General features: G+C 41.5%; 1 protein-coding gene across 1 annotated transcript in view; it reads left to right on the top strand.

Annotated features, from left to right (window-relative positions):
* Positions 1 to 26,931, top strand: part of LOC102444510 (glutamate decarboxylase 1-like) — a 107,450-nt gene that overhangs the window by 42,658 nt on the left and 37,861 nt on the right. The window contains exons 2-5 of the mRNA XM_075921405.2: positions 14,885 to 14,956; positions 21,418 to 21,567; positions 23,047 to 23,289; positions 24,251 to 24,341. Coding sequence (XP_075777520.1) covers positions 14,926 to 14,956; positions 21,418 to 21,567; positions 23,047 to 23,289; positions 24,251 to 24,341 — 515 coding nt within the window. The 5' untranslated portion in view covers positions 14,885 to 14,925. The remainder of the gene's footprint in view (positions 1 to 14,884; positions 14,957 to 21,417; positions 21,568 to 23,046; positions 23,290 to 24,250; positions 24,342 to 26,931) is intronic.

Genomic DNA, 26,931 nt, shown 5'->3' with positions numbered 1-26,931 from the left:
CGTGTGTTATCTAAACACTGCAAGAGGAATATTGTGTTTGGAATATTTTTAGAACAGCTCCTGGGTTCGTTAATTTTTTATCTGCCAACAAAATGAAAGAGCAGTTTTGGAGTAATGTATTCAAGTGCCCTGCAGTGACTGAAGAAACTAGTGATGGTGAACAAATCACTTTTTAGGACAGAAGCTTCTGTATGCTCCCTGCCAGATATCCAGGTTGTACTGCATTTATGTATTACCAGTAACTCTTTTTTCCCCGATGATAAAGAGTAAGTCACTGGTTTTAAATTGAATTTCTCTCAGAATATTTGCAGAGGGGTATATGTCTATTCACTAAGAACACAAATAAAAAATCCTCCAAAGACTGGGTCCCATTTTCATTTATTACAGGCAGTCCCCGAGTTACGCGGATCCGACTTATGTCAGATCCGCAGTTACGAACGGGGCCCTTCCTCTCCCTGGTCTCCAGCAGACCAGGGAGAGGAAGCAAAGCGGCGGAACACGCGGGCAGCGGACAGGGCTGTCCGCTGCCTATGTGCACCGCGGCTTGGCTCTGCTTTGCCCCCCCCCCGTCCCCCTGGTCTGCAGACCAGGGAGGATGGGGGGGGGCAAAGCAGAGCCAAGCCGCAGAGCATGCAGCCAGCGGCCAGCCCAGACGCGTCTGGGCTGTCGGCTGGCCACGTGCTCCGCGGCTTGGCTCTGCTTTGCCCCCCCTGTTCCCCTGGTCTGCAGACCAGGGAGACGGGGGGGGGGGCAAAGCAGAGCAAAGCAGAGCCAAGCTGCGGAGCGCGCAGTCAGCTGACAGCCCAGACGCGTCTGGGCTGTCCGCTGGCCGTGTGCTCCGCGGCTTGGCTCTGCTTTGCCCCCGGCCCCCTGGTCTGCAGACCAGAGGGACGGGGGGCAAAGCAGAGCCAAGCCGCGGAGCACGTGGCCAGCGGACAGCCCAGACACGTCTGGGCTGTCCGGTGCCCGCGTGTTCCGCCGCTTCGCTCCCCGTCCCCCTGGTCTGCAGACCAGGGGGACGGGAGCAAAGCAGAGCAAAGCCACGGAGCCCGAGGGCAGCAGGACAGCCACGGCGCGTCTGGGCTGTCCTGCTGCCCCCGTGCTCCGCGGCTTTGCTCCGGACACCTGTGGTACAGCAGCTGGGGCGCTCTGGGCGCTACTGGACCAACCGGGCAGCACCCCAGCTGCTCTGCCCCAGGCGTCCTGATTCAGCCACTGCTGGTCAGTTTCAGCAGCGGCTGAATCAGGACGCCTGGGGCAGAGCAGCTTGGGTGCTGCTGGGTTGGTCCAGTAGCGCCGAGGAGCGGCGGCGCTACTGGACCAACCCAGCAGCACCCCAGCTGCTCTGCCCCAGGCGTCCCCAAGTCAGCCACTGCTGAAACTGACCAGTGGCTGACTACAGGAAGCCACTGTCCCTGGCTTCCTGGAATCAGCCGCTGATCAGTTTCAGCAGCAGCTAACTTGGGGATGCTTGGGGTTCTTAAGTTGAATCTGTGTGTAAGTTTGAACTGGCGTCCAGATTCAGCCGCTGTTGAAACTGATCAGTTTCAGCAACGGCTGAATCTGGACGCCAGTTCCGACTTACATACAGATTCAACTTAAGAACAAACTTACAGTCCCTATCTTGTACGTAACCCGGGGGCTGCCTGTATTCATTTTAAAAAATGCAACTAATTATCCAGCCTTTCATATATTGATGGTGAATAAACTTAACCTGTGCCACTATTCAGGGAAGCATTTACATTTATTCCTGTCCGGGAAAGATTAGCTGCGGTGGCACCAAATCTTTCCTGACTAGGCATGCTTTTAAGAACCAGCTCTATTCCAGAAAGCCCACAAAAGATTTTCTACTTTAATGATTCCCTATGGTACCTCTGCATGGGGAGAGTGGACTACTGAGATTATTTGAACACTTTTGTGTACTGGGGAGAGAGTTTATGAGCTGGCTTTGAATATTGGTGTGGAAGGGAATGTTATTGGAAAATGAGAGATAGATTTATGGACATCAAATAACCACAAATTCCTATACATCTTGTATGGAGAGGTCAAGGGTGGTGGGCATGGGTAGGTTGCAAAGCTGTCCCTTGTTATGATTTTGAGTTGCAGTTTTGCCAACCCAATCCGACTCCATTGCACATTTCCCGGGCTTCATTTGCATGTTGCCGGGCGCTGCCATTTTTAAATGTCCGCTAGTTCGGACTCCGTGCCCCGCGGCTACACGCAGCACGAACTAGGTAGTTTGGAGTAGGCTCCTATTCCGAACTACCATTACTCCTCGTGGAATGTGGAACGAGGACTAATGGTAGTTATAGGAAGCCTAGTCCAAACTACATAGTTCGTGCCGCGTGTAGCCGCGGGGCATGGAGTCCGAACTAGCGGACATTTAAAAATGGCGGTGCCCGGCAACATGCAAATGAAGCCCGGGAAATTCAAATCCCGGGCTTCATTTGCAACTCTGGTTGACTACATTACCACCCTAGTTCGAACTAGGTTGGTAGTGTAGACATACTCTAAGAGTCTATCTCTCAGCAATATCAGCATTTCACATCTCTCTGGATGGCTCCTCTATATTCACCCATCCTATCACAAAAAGATTCCTTAGAGGGCTCCACAACGTATAGCCACCACGTAGAGCCCCACCCCCGTTATGGGACCTTAACCTTGTCCTGAATTATCTCACCAGAATGCCCTTTGAACCATTGGTGATGGTGCAACTTCCCTTCCTTTATGAAAGTGTGTTTTCTATTAGCCATCTCTTCAGTCAGGAGCGTAAGTGATCTAAGAGCACTAATGGCAGAACCCCCATATACAGTCTGCACAAAGGATAGGGTCACACTGAGACCTCTCCTGGCGTTCTTTTCAAAAGTTTGCATGGAATTCCACGTAAAGGAACCCATTGTACTACTCACCTTCTTTCCAAAACCGCACACATCACAAAAAGATACTAGTCTGCACGCTTTAGATATCCAACAAGCTTTGGCCTTCTTTTTGGAATGAACAAAGCCGTTCCATTAATCCCAAAGACTCTTTATCTCCATCGCAGAATGTTCAAAGGGCTCACCTATCTCGGCCCAACATATCTCAAAGTGGATATCGACATATATACTGAACTGTCACACTTTGGCAAACAAACCATTGTGGCATCCACCAAGAGCTTACTCTACCCAGGCAACGGATGCTTTCACAGCCTTCTTGAACAATGTTCCCTTGAGAGACATTTATAGGGCCGCAACTTGATCATCTGAACACACCTGTGCCAGACATTATGCCATCTTACCTCAATTGGCTACCGACTCAGGAGTGGCCACAGCGGTATTGTCCATCACTGCTAAACATTGACTCCGTCTCCCTCCGACCAATCACATAGAGTACTGCTTTATAGTCGCCTAGAGTGGAGCACCCATGGGGACACAACTCAAAGAAGAAAAGGGAGTTACTCATCTCATGCAGTAATGAGTGTTCTTCGAGATATGTGTCCCCAGGGGTGCTCCACTATCCTCTCTTCCTCCCCTCTGCTCGGAGTCTTTATTAATCAGGCGTTGAGGAGGAACTGAAGGAAGGGTTGAGCTGCGTGCAGGCAATCAGGAGGGAATGTCTCAAGATGCCTCCTGTGCATGCGCGGCTCAACGGGGGAAAATGCTTAGGAAAGCTCAGATCTGCGGTTCTGGGTGACCCGTCACCTAGAGTGGAGCACCCACGGGGACACACATCTTAGAAGAGCACTCACTATTGCATGAGGTGAGTAACTCTCTTTTTTTAAAACCTCCCCCAATTCCAGTTGCCCAGGAAAACACTTCATAGAAGTAAACAGTAATTGGGATAAAATGCAATGAGGTTTTACAAAAATTAGATTGTGCCAGACCAACTTCATCTCCTTTGAAAATATAACTGATTTTTTAGACAAAGGAAATGTAATAATCTAATCTACCCAAATTTCCACAAAGCCTTTGTTACACTTCCACAGTTCCAGCTATTAGTTAAATTGGAGAATATGGGGATTAATATGAGTATTGAAAAATGGATAAGGAACTGATTAGTGGGGAGACTACAGTGGGTTATTCTAAAAGGCTCAAGGGAAGTTACTAGTGGAGTTTGTCAGGGATGGCTCTTGGAACCAATCTTACTTAACAATTTTATTGATGACCTTGGCCCAAAAAATTGGAATGTGATCATTAAAAACTGCAGATAGTACAAAGTTGGAAGGAATTGCCAATACAGAGGAAGACCAGAATATCACACGAAAAGAGCTGGATGTCCTTGTAAACTGGAGTAAAAGAAATAGGATGAAATTTAATACTGCAAAGTATAAGGTCATGCATTTAGGGACTAACAAGAAATTTTTTTTCTGTAAACAAGGGACTTTGACACAGGAGGAGAAAGACCTGGGTGTACTAATTGATCGCAGGATGACTATGAGCTGCCAATATAAATATAGCCGTGAAAAAAGCTACTCCTAGGATGCATCAGGTCAGGTGAGAAATTTCCAGCAGAGACATGAAAGAGTTAGTAACATTGTACAAGGCACTTGTGAGATCCCATCTGGGATATTGGGTGCAATTCTCATCTCCCCTGTTAAAGAAAAAATGGATTCAAACTGAAGCAGGCATGGAGAATGGCTAGTAGGATAAGCCAAGGAATGGCACCCTATCTTATGAGAAAAGAGTGTCAATGAGCGTGGCTTATTTAGCCTAACCAAAAGAAGACAGAGGAGAGATATGATTGCTTTCTATACATATATCAGAGAGATAAATACCAAGGAAGGACTGGAGTTATTTAACTTAAACACAAGTGTGGACACAAGAACAAATGGGTGCAAATTGACTATCAACAAGTTTAGGCTTGAATTTGGCAACGATTTCTAACCGTTAGAGGAGTGAACTTCTGAAACAGCCTCCAAAGGCTCAGAGTCTATAAATGATTATGATGTGTGGAATTTTCTCCCAAATCAGATTGGCAGAGATCCAGAGTAGGGATTTGCCTTCCTCTGAAGCATGAGACACAGGTCACTTGCAGGTTCAAACAAGTGTAAATGGCGGGCTATCTGAAATTTGAAGTTTATAAACCAGGATTTGATAATTTCAGTAACTTCACCATCAACCTCAGCCTGGACCAGTCCACATGAGAAATCCACTTCCTGGACACTACAGTACAGTTAAAAATGGACAAATTTCCATCATCCTATATCAGAAACCCACCGACCACTACACTTACCTTCATGCCTCCAGCTTCCATCCCAGACACATTTCTCGGTCTATTGTATACAGCCAAGCCATAAGATACAACCGGATTTGCTCCGACCCCACAGACAGAGACTATCACCTACAGGATCTTTACAGAGCATTCCTAAAACTGAAATACACACCTGGAGAAGTAAAAAAACAAATTGACAGAGCCAAAAAAGTACCCAGACATGAACTACTTCAAGACAGACCCAAAAGAAAAAAATAACAGAACTCCTCTTGTTATTACCTATAGTCCACAACTCAGACCCCTCCAGCACATTATACACAATCTACAACCAATCTTGGAAAATGATCCCTCACTCTCAGAGGCCTTAGGAGAAAAGCCTATTCTTGCTTACAGACAACCCCCCAACCTGAAACGAATTCTTTCTGATAACCATGCCACACAATCACATCATAAACCTCCAGGAACCTAGCCCTGCAACCAAAAATGATGCCAACTCTGTGCACATATCTATACAAGCAAATTCATCACTGGAGCCAATAACATAAGCTACCAAATCAAAAGATTATTTGACTGCACATCTAGTAATTTGATCTATGCCATCAAATGCCATCAATGCCCCACTGCTATATATATTGGACAAACTGGACAGTCTCTGTGGGAAAGAATCAATGGACATAAATCAGATATACGTAAAGGAAACATACAGAAACCTATTGGGGAACACTTCAATCTTCGGAATCACTGTTTAAAAGATCTTCAAGTAGCTGTCTTGTCACAAACCAGTTTTACTAACCAGACCCACAGAGAAGCATTGGAATTAGAGTTCATCCATAAATTCAATTCACATGCTAATGGACTCAATTGTGATGAAAGTTGGTTGGGACACTACCAACTTAACAGCCATTGAAGGTACAAACCACTCTTTGTGTAGACTTATATCAGGAAGTATACTATCTATTGACTTTGATTCTTATCTGCTTTGTTTTAACTACCCAATCTTCAGATACTTTATTTTTCCCCCTTTCCTATTTATTTTGGGTGTGCACATCTTAAACTCATAACTCCGGTCATCTGAAGAAGTGGGCTGTGCCCACGAAAGCCCATGATACCATCTGCATGTTTTGTTATTTTATAAAGTGCTACCAAACCATCTGTTGTTTTTTTCAGACAGAGGTGATGGATTTATAACAGAAGAGGGTGAGTAAGGTTCAGTAGTTTGCGACGTGCAGAAGATCATATACTGAGTGATCATGATGGTCCCTTCTGACTGTAAAGTCTGTTAGGGTATGTCTACACTGCCACCCTAGTTCGAACTAGGGTGGCTAATGTAGGCATTTGATGTTGCAAATGAAGCCTGGGATTTAAATATCCCGGGCTTCATTTGCATCTTGCCGGGTGCCACCATTTTTAAATCCCCCTTAGTGCGGACTCCGTGCCCGTGGCTACACGCGGCACGGAGTAGGTAGTTTGAATTAGACTCTCTAATTTGAACTACCGGTATACCTTGTTCCACGAGTGTCTGAAAAATAAAATTGGATTATCATAATATTGGAATAAATTGCCAAGGGAGGTGGTGGAATCTCCCTCTCTGGAGATATTTAAGAACAGGTTAGATAGACATCTGTCAGGGATGGTGTAGACAGAGCTTGGTCCTGCCTTGAGGGCGGGGGGCTGGACTCGATGACCTCTTGAGGTCCCTTCCAGTCCTATGATTCTATGATTCTATGATAATAAATAAGCATCCTTGGACATAATTTATTCCTTCTAAAAAACTAGGCAGGATTTATTATATCTGAGAACAATAACTACAAGCAAAATGTAAAAATATGCAGAGTTCCCCCCAGGAAGACATGCTGTACTTATTTGTTCACCTTCTTAATGCTGGCTGATACGATAGCTAAACTTTTATTGCTATAAAATTAACCAGCTTATTTATTTAAAATGCATAATTAGTTACAGTGATGGGGCATCCTCGCCCCGCACTGTGACTCCCACCGAGCAGGCATTGCTTGGCACCAGGGGGGAGGCAGCCCGGTGGTGCACGGTGTGTTCCCATGCCGCACCGTGGCTTGTTGTGCCGGCTGACCCGTGGGCGGCGGGCTGGGAGTGCGGAGGTGAGAGCGGGAACAACATGGAGGCATTCCCCCGCCCCGTGAGTCCAGCGCGTTGGGGAGCCAGCGGGGAGATACGAAAGCCCTGCCCTCCCCCTTTTGATGACGTCAGGTAGGGCGGAAGCAGCGCAGCATTTAAAAACGCTGCTGCCATAACTGGGGGGGGGGGGGGAGGGAGAAAGAGAGAGAGAGAGAGAGAGAGAGAGAGAGTAGCCGGGTGGAGGCTTGGAGACGCCACTGGGAGAGATCCCTGAGAACGGTTGGGAGGCTAGAAAGGGCGTTAAGAGACCGGCAATTCCGGTCCACTGACTCCTTTTTTTGTGCGTCAGCAGCCTATCTGCCAAAGGAAAGGTAAGCCTTCCAGCGGCGAGAAGCCGGGTGCAGGGAAAGGAAGCAGCCCAGGGCGGAACCCATTAGGGTTGGTGGGTTGACGAGTTACAGCAGGATGCCCCATCAGCCAGACTGGATCCAGACTGATCCGTGTCCTTAGGGCCCTGAGCTGGGGCCCGTGAGTGAGGGTGGGCCCGGGCCTCCCGTTCCCCCACCCCGCGGCCTGGGTGGAGGAGCTAGTATTCCCGCGCCATGGAGAGGGCTTTTGCCGAGGCAGGAGGATCGTCCTAGCGGCCACTAGGAAAGGCGTCCTAACAACATTACCCCCCCCCCCTTGGAGGGGGGGTCATAGGGTACCACTGGACGAGGTGGGTACAGTTACCTACAGGCAGCTGGAAGCAACAAGTTATGTGATGATACAAGCATTAATTATACCATAAAATGTAACCTAGCCCACTTTCCACTTTTGGACATTGCTAGACTTTAGAAGTGCTTTAGCTTTCTTAGGGTACGTCTAGACTACATGCCTCTGGCGACAGAGGCATGTAGATTAGGCTACCCGACAGAGTAAAATGAAGCGGCGAAATGATCAGCTGTTTGTCGGCTCAACACGGCAGCCATGTAAATTTAAATGAAGCGGCGATTATTTAAATCGCCGCTTCATTTTACTCTGTCGGGTAGCCTAATCTACATGCCTCTGTCGCCAGAGGCATGTAGTCTAGACGTACCCTTAGTTCTTAACAGGCTCCTGAAAATTGGTTGCTTCTGTCACACCTATCTGAATGATATAAAAATGATTGGCTCATGTGATTTAAAAGGCCAGAAATGTGTACCTCTTGATAGTTCAGTGCGTTAGACAAAGAATGAGTACTCTTGTTATCTTTTACTTCTTTTAAGGATTTGTAGGGTACCTCATGCCAGGAACTTCTCAGGCCTGTGTTTGGGTACCAAATCCAGCCTTTGCATAATCTCTGTAATGCATAAATATTTGTCTTGGCTACTCTTCTTTTCATATAATAGTTTCAGTTTTATTTACCTACTTGTACTTTGAAATACATTAAATCTATTCAATCTTTACAGATCTTAGTCCTGTTGTTCCTATAAAGCTTATAATTTTACACATTGTTTATTTTATTCTTGTTCCTTTCTTATTCACTAGAAGATTTACCTGGCATTGCTCAGGTACTTAACTCAATTTTTGCTTTTTGGAAAATAAAATGGTGGGCAATACAATTAAATAAGGGATTCAATATGCAGGCTGCCCCAGAGAAAGCCTCTTTCACCCACTTGGCAATTCTGTTTCTTTCCTCTATGGTTTTATGAGAAGCAATCTCATTCCAGGTACAATTTTCCTGGCACAACCAAATACTTACCTTGCTTTAAGTCTTGATAACAGGAAGACACATGCCGAATTTGGTGATCCTAGCTCTTAACTATGTCTACACTGCTGGGGGGGGGGGGGAGTTGGGAAAAGATACGCAAATTGCAAACTGCAATTTACGTATCTTTTTCCGATTCTTTTTTCAGAAGAGGCTTTTCTGCCATTTTGGGCCAGCTACACTGGGCCAAATGTCAGAAATAAAATGCTTCCTCGGAATATACCTTCTTCCTCATAAAACAAGGTTTACAAGGATGCCAAAAATATGCATCTGCTTTTCTGATTTTTTTTTCCGGAAAAGCAGACGCATTCCTTGGACACAGTATCCCAGAAAAATGCTGCAGTCTAGACATGGCCATCATTTAGGAAGAGTTCTTAAACAAACAGACAGATGCACATTTCTAAAATATATAGTAAGAAAATATCTATCTCCTATTACTCAACATTTTAGCTTTTTATTACTCACTTTCTTAGCCAAATATCCACTTCAATCTTTGATTGCTCATTACATCTGGTATGGAACCCTCCTCCCTCCCCTTCCCCCCAGTTTATGAAGTGGACTCATGGACATGAATATACATAACTCAAAGGTGGTTTGAGTGAATTATTTAATGTAATCCATTGATCTTCATGTCATGATCTGCTGGTTCTGTTTATCTTACTCTGTTGTATGTATCATTTGTGTGTGTAAAATTAGACACATAGAGTGGGGAATACTTTGTGAGTTTCAAATGTGTGAATGGGAGACATGGAAGATGTTACCTGCAACTTCTAGATGAGCCACTGTTAAACAATCTTTTGTCCCTAAGTCCGAGCAGTGGTTGGTAGGGAGTGGCTTCAACTCCTTAACAAAAGGAATAGGAAAGGAGAGGCCTGGGTCTTTTGGCTGGGCTGCACCTGAAGGAAGGAGCCTGAGACCCCAAGGTGGGGAAGACAGCCCTGGTTTGGAGTGGCAGCTGGAAAAGGGATTGTAGGGTGAGTTTGAAGAGTTTGTACTGAGGTTTCAGTGGAGAATTAGTCAAGCGGTTTTGTTTCTTTTGATTTGTAACCTACTTGCTCTGCCTGTTTTCACTTATTACTACTTAAATCCTACTGCTTCAACTTAATAAAACCATTTTTATTTTCTATCAAACCCAGTGTAAGCGATTGTTACGGGGGGAGCGGGGGGAGGGGGGACACACCAGTGTGCACATTCCCCCTTTCATTGCTAAAGAGGGTTTACCTAATTCTTAGGGGTTTGATCCCATCTGGGGAGTGCTCTCTCAGGAGGCTGGGCCCTAAACTGCACTCTCCTTGGACCTGAAGTAATAGAGATGTAGCCGTGTTAGTCTGGTCCTTTCTTTTGGACCTGAAGTGGTTCAGTGTCTATACTACTTCTCGGTAGGGGCAGGGACCTCAGCTCAGGGCCTTGGCTGGGGGAGACCAGCGGAGGTGGCCCAGCAGGACCGGGCGGTGAGGAGCCCCACAAAGCATAAGGCGAGTGGCAGTGGCCGTGACAGCATCCCAGGAGGCACCCCTGAGGGGCCATCTGTGACCTTGCCCTGTCACAACATCATCCTAGGATAAGGAGTTTTGACTAAAATTCTTTCTAAGTATACTGTTTCCATTAAAAATTGTATTTGTCTCTCACATTATCTAATGATTATAACAAAAGCCATTTTAATTTTGGGCTGATATAAATTATTATCTTTTATAGCTTTGGCCTGCCACTAGAAAAGACAGGTAGGTGCCTAGGGCAGCAAAATATTAGTGCCTACTAAAGGTTCATTGGCTGCTTCTGTTGGGTGGCTACCTAATGATAAGAGGGATTGTAGGGCATCAGCAACTATAGCTGGCCCTGAGCTTTCATTTCCTGATTGTGTTTACCTTATTTCAACCTTTGAATGTTTTCTTTTTCTATTTGGAAGATAGTTTATCAGAATAAACCAATAGGAGTTCACTTTTGGTATTGTTATAATGGCACGTTCCAATATCAGCGCAAAATGTTGATTAAAAATTAGACTCCTGCCGACTCATACAGGGCATGTCTACACTGCAGAGTTTTTCTGGAAAAACGGCCATTTTTCTGGAAAAACTACACTTACGTCCACACTGCAATTGTGTTCTTTCAACAGAAAGTCGAAAGTACTTAGAGTTTTTTCCGACAGCGGTAAACCTCTTTCTACGAGTAAGAAGCCTTTTTCTGAAAGAGCTCTTTCAGAAAAAGGCATGTGTGGACAGGGAAGAGGGCTTTTTTTTTTTTTTTTTTTTCAAAAGAAGAGGCCTCAAGGAAAAAGCACAGGTGCCCTAGTGGCCACTCTGTCCATAGTAATCACTACTTAAATGCGAGATAGGGTACAATCAATGTGGACACTATCTTTCAAAAAAGCAGATCGCTTTTTCAATGTGCTTTTGCTGTGTGAATGTTCTCTTTCGAAATAAGTTTTTCCCGATGATCTCTTCTGGAAATGCTTCCTCCAAAAGAAGATTGCAGTCTAGATGTAGCCACAGAAAGGTTCTACTGATTTCATAAAAGCTTTAGGACAGACTTCTTAAAGGGTACTTCATCTATTCTCTACTTTTTTCACTGACCATCAAATTGTATAATTTTTGAGCACTAGTAATGTAAGCTTAAACAGACAATAGTGAAATGTCCTCCATTTTCAGATACAAACGATGCTCGTATCCATAATTTAGGGAATTGTCTAAATTGTCTTTCACTTCTAAATCAATTGCTTTTCTGATGAGATAAGGCATAACTTTCTGCTGATGATGATGATCTATACAGTTATTTAACCAATGACTTCATAATTAATAAATAAGTTCTATGTCTAGGACTGTTATTTCCTGATATTTGCCACTCTGCATCCTTAAATTTCTAAAACCAAAATTGGCACCTGACATCCAAATGCCAGTTTTCTTACTCAAGGACAGCTGGCTTTTCACTTTGCCTTTTCACAACAGCAAAGGTAAATGTCGGGTGCAGACTGACCTAGCTATATTTCCTAATATAAACATACAATGAGAATACAGAATAGCTGTAAGTCAAATTAATGAAATAGAAGACTAATGGTTAAATTCTAGAGGTTGGTAAATGTTCATATTTTTAGTTTCCCACACTTCATATAGACAATAAGTGCAAAATGTCATATTTAGATAAATAAGCATAACTTCTGTGAATGGTACTGGAAGTTTGACATTGGACACTGGAGATGGAAGTTAAAAAATAATGTTTATAAAAATTGGCATATCTACAACAAATAGGCTTACAATTTTATGCACATTTTCTGCAAATGTGCATACATTTAGCATAGTATATGCACAAGCAAGTATGTGAACATTTTAAAACCAATATCTGTGTGCAACTGTAGAGTATGGCCATAATTTCAGTCATATTTTGTACGCGATAACATAACCTTTTCAGTTAAATTATGGGAAAAAATGCTAAATTATGTGCAAAAATGTATACATAGTTCCACATCTTCATTTGGAATGAAATCGATTCAAATAGTGAAAATGTATAATTAGAAGTGGAACAGTAATTTATGCCTGTATTTGTAGAAGTTTAATTCATGTGCATTTTTGTGTGTGGCTGCCTCACTCAAATATGGCACTAAACATATTAATCTAGTTAGCAAAGAGAAATCTAGTATGTCCATAGCTGTGCAATTAGGTTCATACAAAATTCACGATTACCAAAAATCAAGACCGGTTCACTTTTTACATGGGAAATTTAACTCCAGGATGGGAAGAGTTTCCTAGCCCAAGAAACATGCAAACACCTTTGCAATAGATACATTCCATGCTGTTTCTCTCGTTCATGTTATGACTAGACTGTTGACCCCACTTTATCTAATCTGTTTTTGGAGAATGCCATAATGGGGCATTGTTCCCCTTCCCAGTTCTCTCCCCAGTTATCGTCTGGGCAGCTGCCAGGAAATTGTCAGGATGAGGTAATTGTCAGGCTCCTTTGGGTGGAAGCTTTTTTGTTGTTTTTTAATTCAAACCTTTTCATCAAACCTTCAAGGACTGGTTCAGTTTCATCTTCTGTGAACAAACCCTTAAAGAAAGGTACAAACAGTTTTGTTGTTCAGAAAATGCCATGGTCTTATAATATGTCTCATGCTCAGGAGGGCTGGTCATATATTTTCCATTTTTTAACTTTTTTTTGTGCAAAACTGGGTTTTCAACATAATGAAAATTTTCACAAAGTGACTAATTTCTCTGGATTTTTAATCAAAATTATGAATGCACCAAAACCTAAAATATTTCAAACTAACCCATAATATCTCCATGTGGAAATGCTGATGACATTCTTTGTGGGTGCTGTAATTTAGTAGCCTAATGTCTTTGTCTCCCACAAAGCATTTAATCCATTTGCGGTCCATAAAGGAAAGCAATCTCCCATCTCTAAAATAAACTATCTATGAGTCCAATAGCCAGAATTTATGAACTTGTCTTTCTAAACGTTAAGTTCTGAAAGTTATGTTTAGGTACCCAAATAAAAGTGGCCCGCTGATAAGAAATGGCTATTTCCCACAAATTACCCTGAAGTCAATGGGAGCAATTCACAAAAAGTCTTTTTCTTGAGTGTATTTTCAACCTTTTATCTTTGAGTAACAGTTCTGAGACCCAGTTCACTATTATTAGGCAGTTTATTTCTACTGTTTATAAACCAGAAAAAATATGAGAATGTTTATGGATTATTTGAAATAATTCTTGTATTTCCTATTTTTAATATTTAGTAGGAGACACGCTGTTCCTACATACACTCCAAAACTTCCCAACCCAGAACCTTTCACAAGTGATGTATCTTTTAGAGCAATGTACTGTTTGGGAATCATTGATCTTTGTATCTTCAGTATTCTAGATAAAAAAAGGGTAAGGGTATTAAAACAGAGTAAAGGTATCTATCAATAGAAAATCTAAATTTAAAAGGCTTTTAAAAACAAGTCAGTTTTTAAGCTGGTTGATACTTGAGTTCTGGAAATTGTTTGCACCAGGAGATAAGGTTCTGCAACATTCTCCCAGTTTCTAATTTCATTACAAATTTTGAACTCAGATCACTTCAGTTGAAAAGAGGTAAAGAATATTTCTTGCAAACGTGGATTGACTGATAGCTTCACTCCCAAGCCAAGCAAGCTCTGTAGCTTTGTATATAGGTGGACCAGTTTGGGCTAGATTTTTGTTTTGTGGTTAGATTGTCATCATTACTTGAAGTGAAATTTATTATTATTTGGAATGGGGGGCAAGTAAAACCACATAGATATTATCACCAAGCACCATCAAAACTCTTTGGGTGTGTTTTATCTTAGACATTTAGGCTCTTAGGTAATCAGACTTAAATAACAGCCTTTCAGAATTTTATCCTCACAATACCACTTAAACTATGGAATTTTTATCACCCACATTTTACAGGGAGACTAAGAATCTTTCCCAAGTCTAGCAAAGCAAGGAATTGTTCTTTCAAGTTCCTGAGTACCCTTTCTTTCTACTGAAGTCAAGGGTACATTGCACGTTTCAGAACTGGGCCATAGGTACACAAAGTAGCTGAAAATATTAAAAGGAAAACTTGGTAGGCATGCAGACTACTTTTATCTGACTGTACATATTAAAGATTTTTAAGGACGCTTTGAAAAAGGTGGTGCTTTAGAAACAAACTTGTGCTGGCAACTTAGAATGAGAAAGAGAATCGTCTTATTTCCCCTCCCATTTTGTTGGACTAAAAGGAACGCCCAGAAACTCTGAGCAATACAGTGAAAGATTATAAATATTTGATAAATCTGTACTTGAGCAGTCTGTACAGCTGCACATATGCTTGTCATGCCCAAGTGTATTGCTTTTGGTTTAGGTTAGTATTGTTTTATGCAAAACTGTACTTTTTTTACTGCCCCAGGCATTTTCCTGTATTCTGCTGTTCTTCAGAGAAGCATAGGCATGGATTTCAGGACAGGTGCTAGCAAGACAAGTAAGTTCAAAGGTGACGTTAAATAATCTTTTCACTGAAAGGCATAATATGCAATTGTATAAGAACATTTAAAGATCAGAATAAAATGTGTTTATGTACTCCATTTAAAACGTGAGGCAGTCTTTGATCTTACTTTAACTAAATACAGGTATATAGAACTATCACCACATTAATTGCACTGAAAAAGCACACAAATATGGATCTGTTCTGTACCCCTTGGAGGTCAATGGAAAGACTCCAGCTGACTTCAGTGAGTTTAGATTCATGCCTCTATTTGTCTGACTTATAGGGCTGATCTGATATGATGAAATAATGAGGAAGCAGAGAATGCAGAAGAGGGATAATTACATTTTGGTGGTAGATTTTGATATATTACTTGCTCATGCCAAAAAAATGGGGGCAGGGATGCAGGGGTCAATTGGTAATTAGCAATGTTTTTGTGAAGAAAGGGTAGAAAAAATGAGATGTGTATTTAAAAGCTATTACTTTGTGTATTGAGGCAAAGAATATAAAACCAAACAATGTCCACCCTTCTTTCTCAAAGTAGTGTTCAGTTAACTAGGATGTTAAAACTTTACTGCTTATAGACGAGAACCAATCAGCACTAAGTCTCTGCTTAAACTCTGCCTCTTTGCTTTCTCGCATGACTTTCATCCTCTTTTGTTTTCTAGCTGTTAATTATATTTAAAGGAAAATATCAGTAGTGTTTCTGAAGATGAAGACCTATTGCTAGGATGATTCTGCTGTCACTTGCACATGCATAAATTGGGAGTAGCTCTTGAGAAGTCTGTGTGGTTGCACTGATATAAAATAGATAAAAGAAGAAAGCTATATGAATACAGAGCACTGGTGGGCAACCAGCAGTCAGTGGGCTGCGTGTGGCCAATCAGGATCATCCACGGGCAGGTCCTGAGACGTTTTGCTGATGTTGAGTATTTGTAGGCACAGCTCCTGCAGCTCTCATGGGCTGTAGTTCACTGAGGCCAGACAATGGAGCCACGGAAAGTGGTGCAGGCCGAAGAGACATGCTGGCTTCCATCTTCTGGAGCTCCCATTGCCTGGGAATGGTGAATCGTTACCAGTGGGAGCTGCAGGTAGCCATGCCAGTGGACCCTCACTGTCATCAAAATGTCTTGTGATCTGCCTTTAGATTACTCTGAGCTGCGTGCAGCTCATGGGCCACAGAGTGATCGCCACTGATATAGAGTATATAGAGCTCAATTCTCTACTTAAAAAAAGATAAATAAAAAAGCCCATACCTTATGCCAAGATTGATCTGAGCAATGGAGAGAGATTTGGTTAAACACAGAAAAGCAAACAGATCAAACTTTTGAACTGCTTTGCTTTGACTTAGCAACAGGGCAATCATAGTTCAGAGCTAATGGAGTCGCTTTAACATTTTCTTATTCATTACAGAGAACAGTTAGTCTGTGTCTACACTGGCACCCTTTTCCGGAAATGCTTAAAACGGAACAGTTTTCCGTTATAAGTATTTCCGGAAAAAGAGCGTCTACATTGGCAGGATGCTTTTCCAGAAAAGCCCTTTTTCCGGAAAAGCGTCCGTGGCCAATGTAGACGCGCTTTTCCGGAAAAAAGCCCCGATCGTCATTTTCGCGATCGGGGCTTTTTTGCGGAAAACACTACTGTGCTGTCTACACTGGCCCTTTTCTGGTCCATGGATGGGGCCCAGGGTGTCCTAAGGGATTACCTGGGAGCCTGGCACAGGATGGCAGCAGGGGTTGCCTCTCTTCTGCACTCACTGTGGTTGTGAGAGACCAAGCAACCCTACAGCCTGCTCTGCTTTGCCCCACCCATCTGTCCTCTCCAACCCACTGTGCTCCACTTCACCACGGCAATGGGTGGTCACTGTGGAGAAGTGGAGTGCAGTAGGATGGAAGGGGAAGAGTGGAGCAGGCTGCTGGGTGGCTGTGGCTCCCACCACCATGGTGAGTGAAGGATAAGGGGCTGATCTCTGATGCTGCCCGATGCCAGCATCCCCCCCCCCACCAATAATCCTCCAGATTGTCTTGCTCAGGGGAGAGGGCTGCAGACGAGGAGGCAGAACAAAAGCATGAGTGGGAAGGATGGGATAGGGTGGAGCAGGAATGGGGTTTTGGGGAAAGGGGTGGAGCGGGTCCTGCAGTGAAGGGTTACCCTAGGCCTTGCATATGGGGTACTGGGCAAGAGATTGGGAGGATCCCCCAGGCCCTGTGTACCCTGCTAGGGATGGCTCTGCTCACAGGTCTACTTCAGAAGCTTGCAAAATCCCACAGGAACTGACAAGTCCCAATGACTAGTTTGTATTAACTTTTAGTGGAGGAAATTACCATATCCATTTTAGGAACACAGTAGTCTTGTCTCCACTTATTGGGAGATCAATATTTCTGCATCTCCCAGGGTTTGATTTAGTGCATCTAGTAAGAAATTAATGAGATCAGCAAAATTGAGGCAATAAATGCACCTTTGAAATGGCTATGTTCAGGGCTTGACAAGCAGCGATGAGACCCGCTTGCCAGCCGCGCTGTTTGGCATGCTGCACATGAGCAGACCGCGCTGTGGCGCCGTGCCGGCTTAAAATCTACTCGCCCCGGGCGAGTAGATTGACTAATTTGTCGAGCCCTGGCTATGTTTACTTGGAAATAGAAGTCAACTGGTGTAGTCTTTGAAGTCCTACACAGTTGCCTACGGAGATTGTGGAGATATTTAAGAGCAGGTTAGACAGACATCTATCAGGGATGGTCTAGATGTTACTGGGTCCTGCAGTGAGGTCAGGGGACTGGACTCAATGACTTCTCAAGGTCCCTTCCAGTTCTAGAGTTCTATAATTCTATGATTCTGTACAGGCCAGGCCTATACTAGAGGACAATGTCAAACTAAGATACATGACTCAAACTTTGTGGAGTAAATCTGGAGTCAACGTACAACTGTGGGAGGGCGATGGAAGAAATTCTCCCATCGACTCCCCTTACTATTCCCTGGGTTGTGAGGATTATTCTCTAGTCTAGGTCTGGCTTGTATGTAATGATCTCATTTCAACTTGTGTTTCTTGCCTTGATTTTTCTTATCTCGTTAAGCAAATACCTGATTATGAATGTTGTTTGTAACACATAACCAAAGAACACTGAAAGCAAAGGCAATTCATCAGCCAAGAGCTGTGGTGTCCACTATGCCTATGCTAGACTGCACCATGGCAGGAGAGAAAAAGATTATCTTATTCCTGGGGGCATGCTGTGCCCCTACAGGGGTGCATAATTAATGTGGCCTGCATTTTTCTGTGCCCCTTGCACAGGAAAATGGGGGGAAAAATTTTCTGGAGGGTCAGGAACACAGACCTTTTTCTGGGCGGCCCAGGTAGTGTGTCTGTATGCTGGAGCAGCCTTAAAAACAGGGGAGAAGGCAGGGATCAGCATACATATCTCCATGCTAACAAGAATGAGCATGAGCATGAGCGAGAGAGAGAGAGAGAGAGAGAGAGAGAGAGAGAGAAAGAGGCTTTGTCTAGACTTCTAAAATTAAAATGCAGCCATGACAGCACTTTAAAGCTCTTAGGGGAGTAGCTAACAGTGCTGGGAGTCTGTTTACACTGGCACTTTACAGTGCTGGAACTTGCTCTCATTTTCCACACCCCAAAGCCAGAATTTAGTAATACACTAAAATGGCAGTAGACTTAGCCAAAGACTCTCTCCCTGTCCTTGAGCTCCCTGGCATGTAAGGTAAGGCTTTTTAATTATGAAGGAGGCAGACTAGAGTAATTGATCTCATGCACAGAGTCATAGATGTAGGGTAAGTCAGCACAGCAGGGCTAAAGTCAAATTAAGCTACGCAACTTCAGCTATGTCAATTGGGTAGCTGAAGTCGAAATAGGTCAATTCGGCTTTTGACGCTGTCTTGACAGCAGGAAGTGGAAGGAAGTATGCTCTTCCTTCAACTTCCCTTACTCCTTGTGAAATGAGGGTTACCACGAATTGGAATAAAAAGTCCTCCAGATCAATATTATTTCGAAATAAAGGCTTGTAGTTTAGACTCACACTACGTTATTTCAGAACAATGTCAATTATTCCGCTGCTGTGTAGACGTACCCTGACTGTGTATGAAAGTTGTTAAAGTTGTTGTTGATGCTTAATTTGATCTTGTAGCAGCATGACTATTGTCCCTATTGTTAACATCATCTAGTGTGAGCAATGCACTGTGGGTATGTATCCTGCAGTGCAGTACCATAGGAAGGTAGAGCTGATCGTAGCACATCTTCAGATTCCCTCTGAGGTCTCCCACAGTCTCCTCAGCTGCAAGGAGTAGTATCATGAATAGCTCTGCATCCTCAGGAATGTCAAGAGCAGCACATCAGTCTCTTCCTCCTCATTCTCCACCTTGACTACTTGCAGCAGTAGCCTGCCTGTTGTTGTGCTCCATGGCTCAACAGGAGCACTCCAATGATATGGTCTTTGTCTGCTCCCCAAACAAGCAGCACACTCAGCTGTCAGATACTTAAGCTCTGCTTATAAGGCAGCAGAGATCAAAAAACTGAGAAGAGCCACCAGGGCAGGTATTGTGGGATACTGGCAGAAGCCAGTTCTGTTGACAAAACAAACAGCAGAGTCTACATGGCTCTTTGTCAGCAATAAAGGCAGAGAAAAATAAAATAGTTTCTTGGGGGGGGGGGAGGGAGTTTTTGTCACTGAAACTGGGTGTTTTCCCCAACAAAAGTCTCATTGCAATATGTATGCGGTCACTGTTTTGTCATCAAAAGCCAGTTTTTTACAACATCAGTTCCCACAGGAACATAAAAATTGTGAAATTTTTAAGGCCTCTTCATTGCCAGACTGATGAAAAGGAGTTTTTTTTTCTTACTTATAAAAATATGGATCCTTGTATTTTGTGCTTTTCCCCAATTATTAATAAAAAAAAATCACATCAAGGAAAATTAATGAATTTAATAAAAGCCTCTGTAAATCACTTCTTTTATTCAACCACCAAAACAAAAAAGCACATTTTTTTATTAAACAGATGGCTATATGATGAAGGTTTCTTGCTGAAACTGTGCATTTTTCCTGACAAAAATTGCATAGTAGTGTACGTGTAAGCAGGGGGGGTTACTATTTTGTCACCAAAAGGCAGTTTTTGGTGACATAGTGAAAAAACTTGGTAGTGAAAACAAAACCTAAGTCAAGTGGGCCTCATTCCTTTTTTCTTTCCTCCTCAGGCAAATTCCTTTAGAACTCCACTATTTTGTTTCTCTTACCCTTGATATCCATTGTGAGGATTTAGATACTTTAGAAATTCTTTTAAGATATTTTATTAGGAAAAACGCTAGGTAGGCATCCATCAGAATTTGAAATTATAGTGACCAGAAGTAATAGCTTAAAGGGTTGCATGAAGAGTTTCTGAAAGGAAGTTAAATGGTAGTTAAATGTGGTTTTTTGAAGGAGGTGAATAGTTAGAGGCCACATTTTTCATCATTTTTCATGTTGATTAGCACAGTACCGCTTACCCCCAGCAATATCACTATATCAAAATTGGGCCCAAAGATTAAGTAGACAAAAGAGAAGTATCCAGGGTGATTTGAAAGGTTGTTCACATGTATTCTATATTCCTTAGAAAGACTAAAACTTTATGGTAATGTGTGATACTTGAGAGTATAGAGGCAGAACAATACAAACATAGGTCACAGATACATCACATAGGGGTATGGTGGAAAGAGGGATTTAATGAGACTTGTAAAGGGACCCATGGATCTCCTTGTCACCAGATATTATTGAATCCAAGGGCTTAATTGGGTTCAGAAAAAGATTAGCCATTTATAAGGATAATGAGAAACATCCAATTTTATTAGCTGGCATAAAATATAAGGGATAAATGATTCACCAAATAATCCAGCCCTATTTGATGTAGGAAGAAACTTCTGCTCTGGACTTTTGTACTTTCCTTTGAAGCAATGGGTATTGACAATGACTGATACTGCAAGCCAACACATGTTTACAAATTATTGTAGGCCAGGCATTTTATGCAATTCTGGATTGGAGAAAGTTATTGCAGCTCCTGGAGGAACCAAAAACAGTGTGGAGAGAGGAAAGAGGGGTGGAGAGACTCACATATACATGTTCAAACTGGGTTTTCCAGAGACCAACAGACAAAGAAAGCATTTATGATGCAAAAAAGTTGATGTTAAACTGAATCAGGGTCTTCTTTTTGATCCAGAAAATGGATAGGATCTCCTGTCAAATGGAGCCCTTAACACTGGCAGAGGAGTTGGAATGATTTTCGTGCAGTAGGTCCCCTCCTGGGCAGATGATCACTGACTGGGTATTCCTCAAGTGGACCTTGGAGTGGGATAAAGGTGTAGCTATCCTAAAACTAACTCTGGCAACTGTCACTGACTGAATAATGGACTAGCGAATAGACTATGGCCTGGCAATTCCTATGTTGCAAATTATCATTTGAAGCCATTTTATTTTTTCAATCAGGTGGCATTTTCCCAGATGAACAGGTCCATGTTGAATCTACCCAGCTAAGAAAGAATCATATCTCTAGCCTTCAGGGAGAAAGTGAAGAGAAGGAAAAGGACACAAATTCTGAGAGTCTTATGACTAATTTTTCAAATATCTATGCATCGGGTAAGTCTACATAAAGTCTACATAAAAGGGAACAATTATAGAAAGGGTTGGTTGTTCTGTTTTTTGTTGGTTTGTTTTTGTATACTCTGTTGTTGTCAACAAATCCTACTTCATATTTCTCTTGGGAAGATTCCCAGTTTCTAAACAGACTGTTGTGAAAATGTGTCAAGGCTCAGTTTGAAGACCGTATTTTATATGACCAATCAAGCTAAAATGTCCTCTCTTCTTGATTCCAAATCTCTCCCTATCTATTCATTCTCTCACTATTCATTTCATAAATATTATAACAAACTCTCTTAAATAAAACCACCAGGCAAAATTTTTCCCCTGTGTTTATTGCTCCACAGATTAATAGATCAAGAACAGCAATTTCCTCTTCCTACATACATCTGCTGAGGAGTAACCATGGGTTCATAGACCCTATCCATCTGTCAGAGGAGGAGTAGCTAAAATATTAGGTCTGTCTTGGTCCAGGGCAAAAATCCTAGGAGTTTCTCTTCCTACTTCACAGGCCATTGAATAAAAGTCAATGCATTCAAGGGGTATTTTCACCTTGACAGTGAGGCAAAGACCCAAGGATTTTTATAAATGTTCTTACCCTCCTTTCCAGGAAGAATAGCACAAGGGAAATATTGATCTTATCAATTTTATTGTCACCTTGTAGATTGAGAGGGGGCTGTAGTCTTCTGGATCTGAGAACTCAACCGAAAATAGTATCATAGTAAATATTTTTTTTTCTCTACCACTAGAGAATTTTCCCTTCATTTCTACGCTGGTCCAATCTGAACTGGACCTTCAATACTTCATTAGAATGTTTGGTCACTGAGAAAAATGCCTGATTTCCCACTATCTGCATCTGTATTCTGAGCTCTGCACGTAAAAGGTGCTGTAGAAGAGAAATATATTGTGAATGCTCCAAAGCAGTTAACATGCTAAGCCCTTAAATGATCATTGTAGAGACAAACAATGTGGTAATGTGGTAATTAAGGGCTGAACTTTCTAAAAAATAAGTCTGGGCAGGATGATGCAGAAGTTCATGTTATGCACAGCCAGTTAGAACTGGTCACAGAATAAAACAGGTTTTTTTTACAAGCACGTTACGCGCTCAAGTCCTCTTCCTTAAAGGTATTGATGAGTTTAATTCCCACTGATTTCCCAGTGTGGTAAGGATTCACTTCCTCAAAATAAACAGTTAAGACTTCAGTGATATCAGTGTTAATTTGGGTCTTAAATACCTTGAAGGACCTAGACCTAAGTGCTCAATGAAACCACAATGTGTTACAAAAGATGGAAGCAACCACAGTAAACTCCTGAGAACGTTCAGTGGGAAGTGGATATTTCCAGAAACCTGTACTGCATGAGACTGAGCAGAGCATTTATATTATGAAGTCAGTAACAGCAGTGTGCCTTGTCTCCAAGCAACTTGGCTCCTGAATGCATGTTAACAATTTCACTGATGTTCCCTTGATTTCTTCCTAGACTTGTTGCCTACTAGGAATAGTGAGGAATTGACAGACCAGTTCCTGCTTGAAGTGGTAGACATTCTTCTAAATTATATTAAAAAAACCTATGATGAGAAGAGCAAAGTTCTGGACTTTCATCACCCCCATCAGCTTCTGGAAGGCTTGGAAGGGTTCAGCTTGGAGCTGCATGATCAGCCAGAGCCTCTGGAACAGATACTTGTTGACTGTAGGGATACCTTAAAATATGGAGTTAAAACAGGTAACAGTATCCCCACCACAGCAAAAAAGGCACCTTTTCCTGTCTTCACAGACACGTTATTTGGGGATGTAACATGTCACTATACTGGAATTTATTTGTCCAGGAATCTTAGTTTTGTCAGATTTGTGTAACTTCTGGAATATTTTTTTCCTGACCCTTCCTTTCCAGTAGAGGGTGTGTGTAGTGTTCTTTGAGCTTGTTTTGCTACAGTAAGTAACAAGGAGGGGACAATTCACTTTCTCAAGTGAACCAGTTAACATTCTCACAAGTTATTCACTCATTTCTTTTTAATTAAATAATGTAATGTCATTATTCATTAAAGAGGATTATATACAAGAAATGATAACATTTTAGACAGGGCTGAGTATTTTTGCTCACTTTTCTGTTCTTTCCCTTTTGCAGTGCATAACAGTAGGGAGGTTTTGTCCAACAGTGTATACTTATACTTTAACACCTTTTTAGTTAATCTTTAACCATGTGAATTGATTTGGCATGTACAGAGATTTAAGGAATAGCACTTTGGATTAAAAAACATCCTTAGATTTAGAAGCTGGTTTAAGATAGTAGCTAGTTGAAGATGGTTTTAATAAAAAAAAAAAAAAAAAAAAAGGAAAAATGCTCAAGAGCACATAAATCGTATTGATATACATGTTTTTAAAAATGTTACCCCCTTCCAACATAAGAGACTATTTGTCTTGAATGATTTCTAAGTAGAAAGTAAATTAATTAGTAAATATGGTTCATTTAATTTGCTCAATAAAAACTGGAATGCCCAAGGTTCTACTTTATAACCATTTTTGAAGAAGACGTCTTTTCCCCAACATTATCTTAAAAAGAGACTTTCTTATTCTCCATACTGATTTCAGTGTTCTTGTCAACACAATTTAATTGGAGTCTGAGTGAAGAACAAAGTATTTCTATTTCTTACACATATTCTGCTTTATTTTTATTTCATTTTTAGGACATCCTCGCTACTTTAACCAGCTCTCCAGTGGCCTTGACATTGTTGGACTAGCTGGCGAATGGCTGACTGCTACTGCAAATACAAACATGTATGTATCATAAATCAGTCTTTGGTTACAAGTTAAATACTAATAAAAGCCAGAGACTTTTTCCTTTTTTTCATGAATGCAAAGTGCCTGTTTAAAAACAAGCAGGCACAGACTGCCCATTTTTTAAACAAGTGAGTGAAAACCTGAATAAATAGTGTTGACTATATATCTAAGTCTACTACTAGCAAATGGAGTAAATAAACTTGTGTTGTGCAGCAAAGTGACAGTGGCTCTTAAGGAGCCTCACTGGATGTAAACTCACTGGCTGTTTTCAAGCAAAATATGAGCTATATGGCAGTCTTAAAACTTTCGGCTAATTAATTTAACTTAGCAGCTAACAATTATCCGTGTTAATTTGGGGGCAAAACATATACAGACATATTGAGCAGAGAGAGTAACAGGGTTCACTTGCAAGTCCAACACATCAGCACCGAACAATGAAAATTCAAAACCACTAACATCTCTGTTAATGTTATATGGCTAGATTCAGTTGTGGGTAGTATCCATGTGACCAAAGGTGTAAGAACCCTGATATTGGAAAATTCCTGGAGCAGGCTTGTAGATCTGCATAAAACCTCTGCTCCACTAGGGAGCTCATAGCTGACCAATATAGTCCCAAGATGACTGCTGAGGAGAGAGCATGGCCAACCAAAGACTGAACTGATTCCCACAGTTACTATTAGAGGAGTTCTCAGGAAATCCCAAACAAAACTTAAATCTGATTAATCCTATTCTAGTCAATCATAAAAATTACAGAGCTGTCAGTTTCTCACTAGAAGAAATGCTGAAATAAAATGCAAAGAAATTAAATAATACAAAATGTTCAGCATATCTATAACACAACAAAATCTTACTTTATCTAAATGTTATAGGAACTGAATGACCAAAATGAGCATTTTAGTACATGGTGTCATATTGTCAAAGGGACCTCAAACCAGACTTCTCAATTGGCACTTGCAATTTTGCATCCCCAAATACTTTTGGCACACCCAAGACTTTTTAGTAAACAAAAATCCTTGAATTGGCACATACATAATGCATAATTAGATGCTGAACTCCCTGATTTAAAAAAGGCAAATAGAAGGGTTGAACATTCTTAATGTTGAGAATGGAAAAAACAAATCTCTTAGTGCATCACATTGTTCGTAAGGACTAAGTAGCAGGGTTTTTTTCTAAATGTTATCCATTTACATTGAAGACTTTTATCATGGACATATTTTATTGGTAATGTTTCCCAATAAAATATGACTTTTTAAAATTATACTGAACTTTTAAAATTCTAACTTGCTTTATTTGTATTGATAGTTTAATTATTCTGGTGAGATTTTTGTATATTACTGTGCAAGGAGTTGAAATGATTAAAGGCAGGTGTTTGAGATATGAGACTGCAGAGAAAGAAAAGGTGGAGGCAGTGGCCTGGAGAGAATTACTGAAAACACTTTATCTGGAGAATATGTAGAGTAGATTATGTGGATTTGGTAGACAGGAGAAGTTGAAAAGTACTAGGCCTAATCCATAAAGTGCATGTATTTACTGAAAAGTCATCACAAAGCCAAAGGGGGTAGCACCTCATAGGTACTGTAGGGAGGTTCAAAAGAAAGAATGACAGTGATAAAATTAGCTATATGACTAAAACTAAGGGTCTTGCATCCATAATTTCCAGTCATACCTTCTAAGGGATGCAGCTCAGGGCAGTTTATAATGTAATGAGGGAAAATAATCAAACTTTACTTTTCTAAAAGGAAAATACTATTAAAGACAGTAGCAGTGACTAATATCCACAGAGATCCAGAGCAGTGCATCTGAACAGTTTCTAGCCAAACCATATTTCTGTCCCTATTTCCCAATTAAAATGTTTTAGCACAGTTTTACTATTCACATGAACATTGAAACACATCTCTGCAGAGAATTTTCAGGAATAAAAACACGTATTTTATAACTCCTTAGGAAAAATTATATTGAAAAAAGTATACAGAATGTATGTATTCAGTACTTTCTTAACCCCCTGAAACATGTAAGATATGTTAATTCACATATAGTAGTTATCTTTTCTAAAAAATTGAGATGATAATGTTTACCCCATCATTGCAAAGTACTTTCAGGTTTATCTAGGAAAACACTAGGATTCAATCCAGGAAAACAATTAACTTTGTCTAACTTTACCTATGTGAGTAGCCCAACTTAAATGGTATTAGTTGTGTAGCTAAATATGTGCTCCATGTTTTGCTGGATCAGAGCTTAGACAAACACCAATGTATTATTAACTGGCTCACCACTTTCACTCTGATATGAAAAATGTAATTTACATTCATTAGGCTACATTGTTATACTTCAATTAGACTTTTTCATGTCTGGATTATTGCATGTTAAAAAACAGGCATGCAGAGTTTTGCCTGAAGTTTTGTTTGTGTTGTTTTTGGAAAATATAGATCACAGGTTTCTTTTATCCAAAGTAAATTCCTATTACTTTCTATTACAGCAGAACTGGGGTGTTATGGACAGGGCCAGCCTTAAGCCGATTTGGCCGATTCGGCTGAATCGGGCCCCGCACCTAAGTTGGCTTCCTCAGCTCCCTCCGCCTTTACCTGTG

This window comes from Pelodiscus sinensis, chromosome 2 (genome assembly GCF_052426305.1).
Source record: "Pelodiscus sinensis isolate ZL-2025 chromosome 2, ASM5242630v1, whole genome shotgun sequence".
In the NCBI taxonomy this organism is placed as follows: domain Eukaryota; kingdom Metazoa; phylum Chordata; order Testudines; family Trionychidae; genus Pelodiscus; species Pelodiscus sinensis.
The sequence above is the reverse complement of the archived record's forward strand: the minus strand, read 5'-3'. Positions and strand labels throughout refer to the sequence as shown.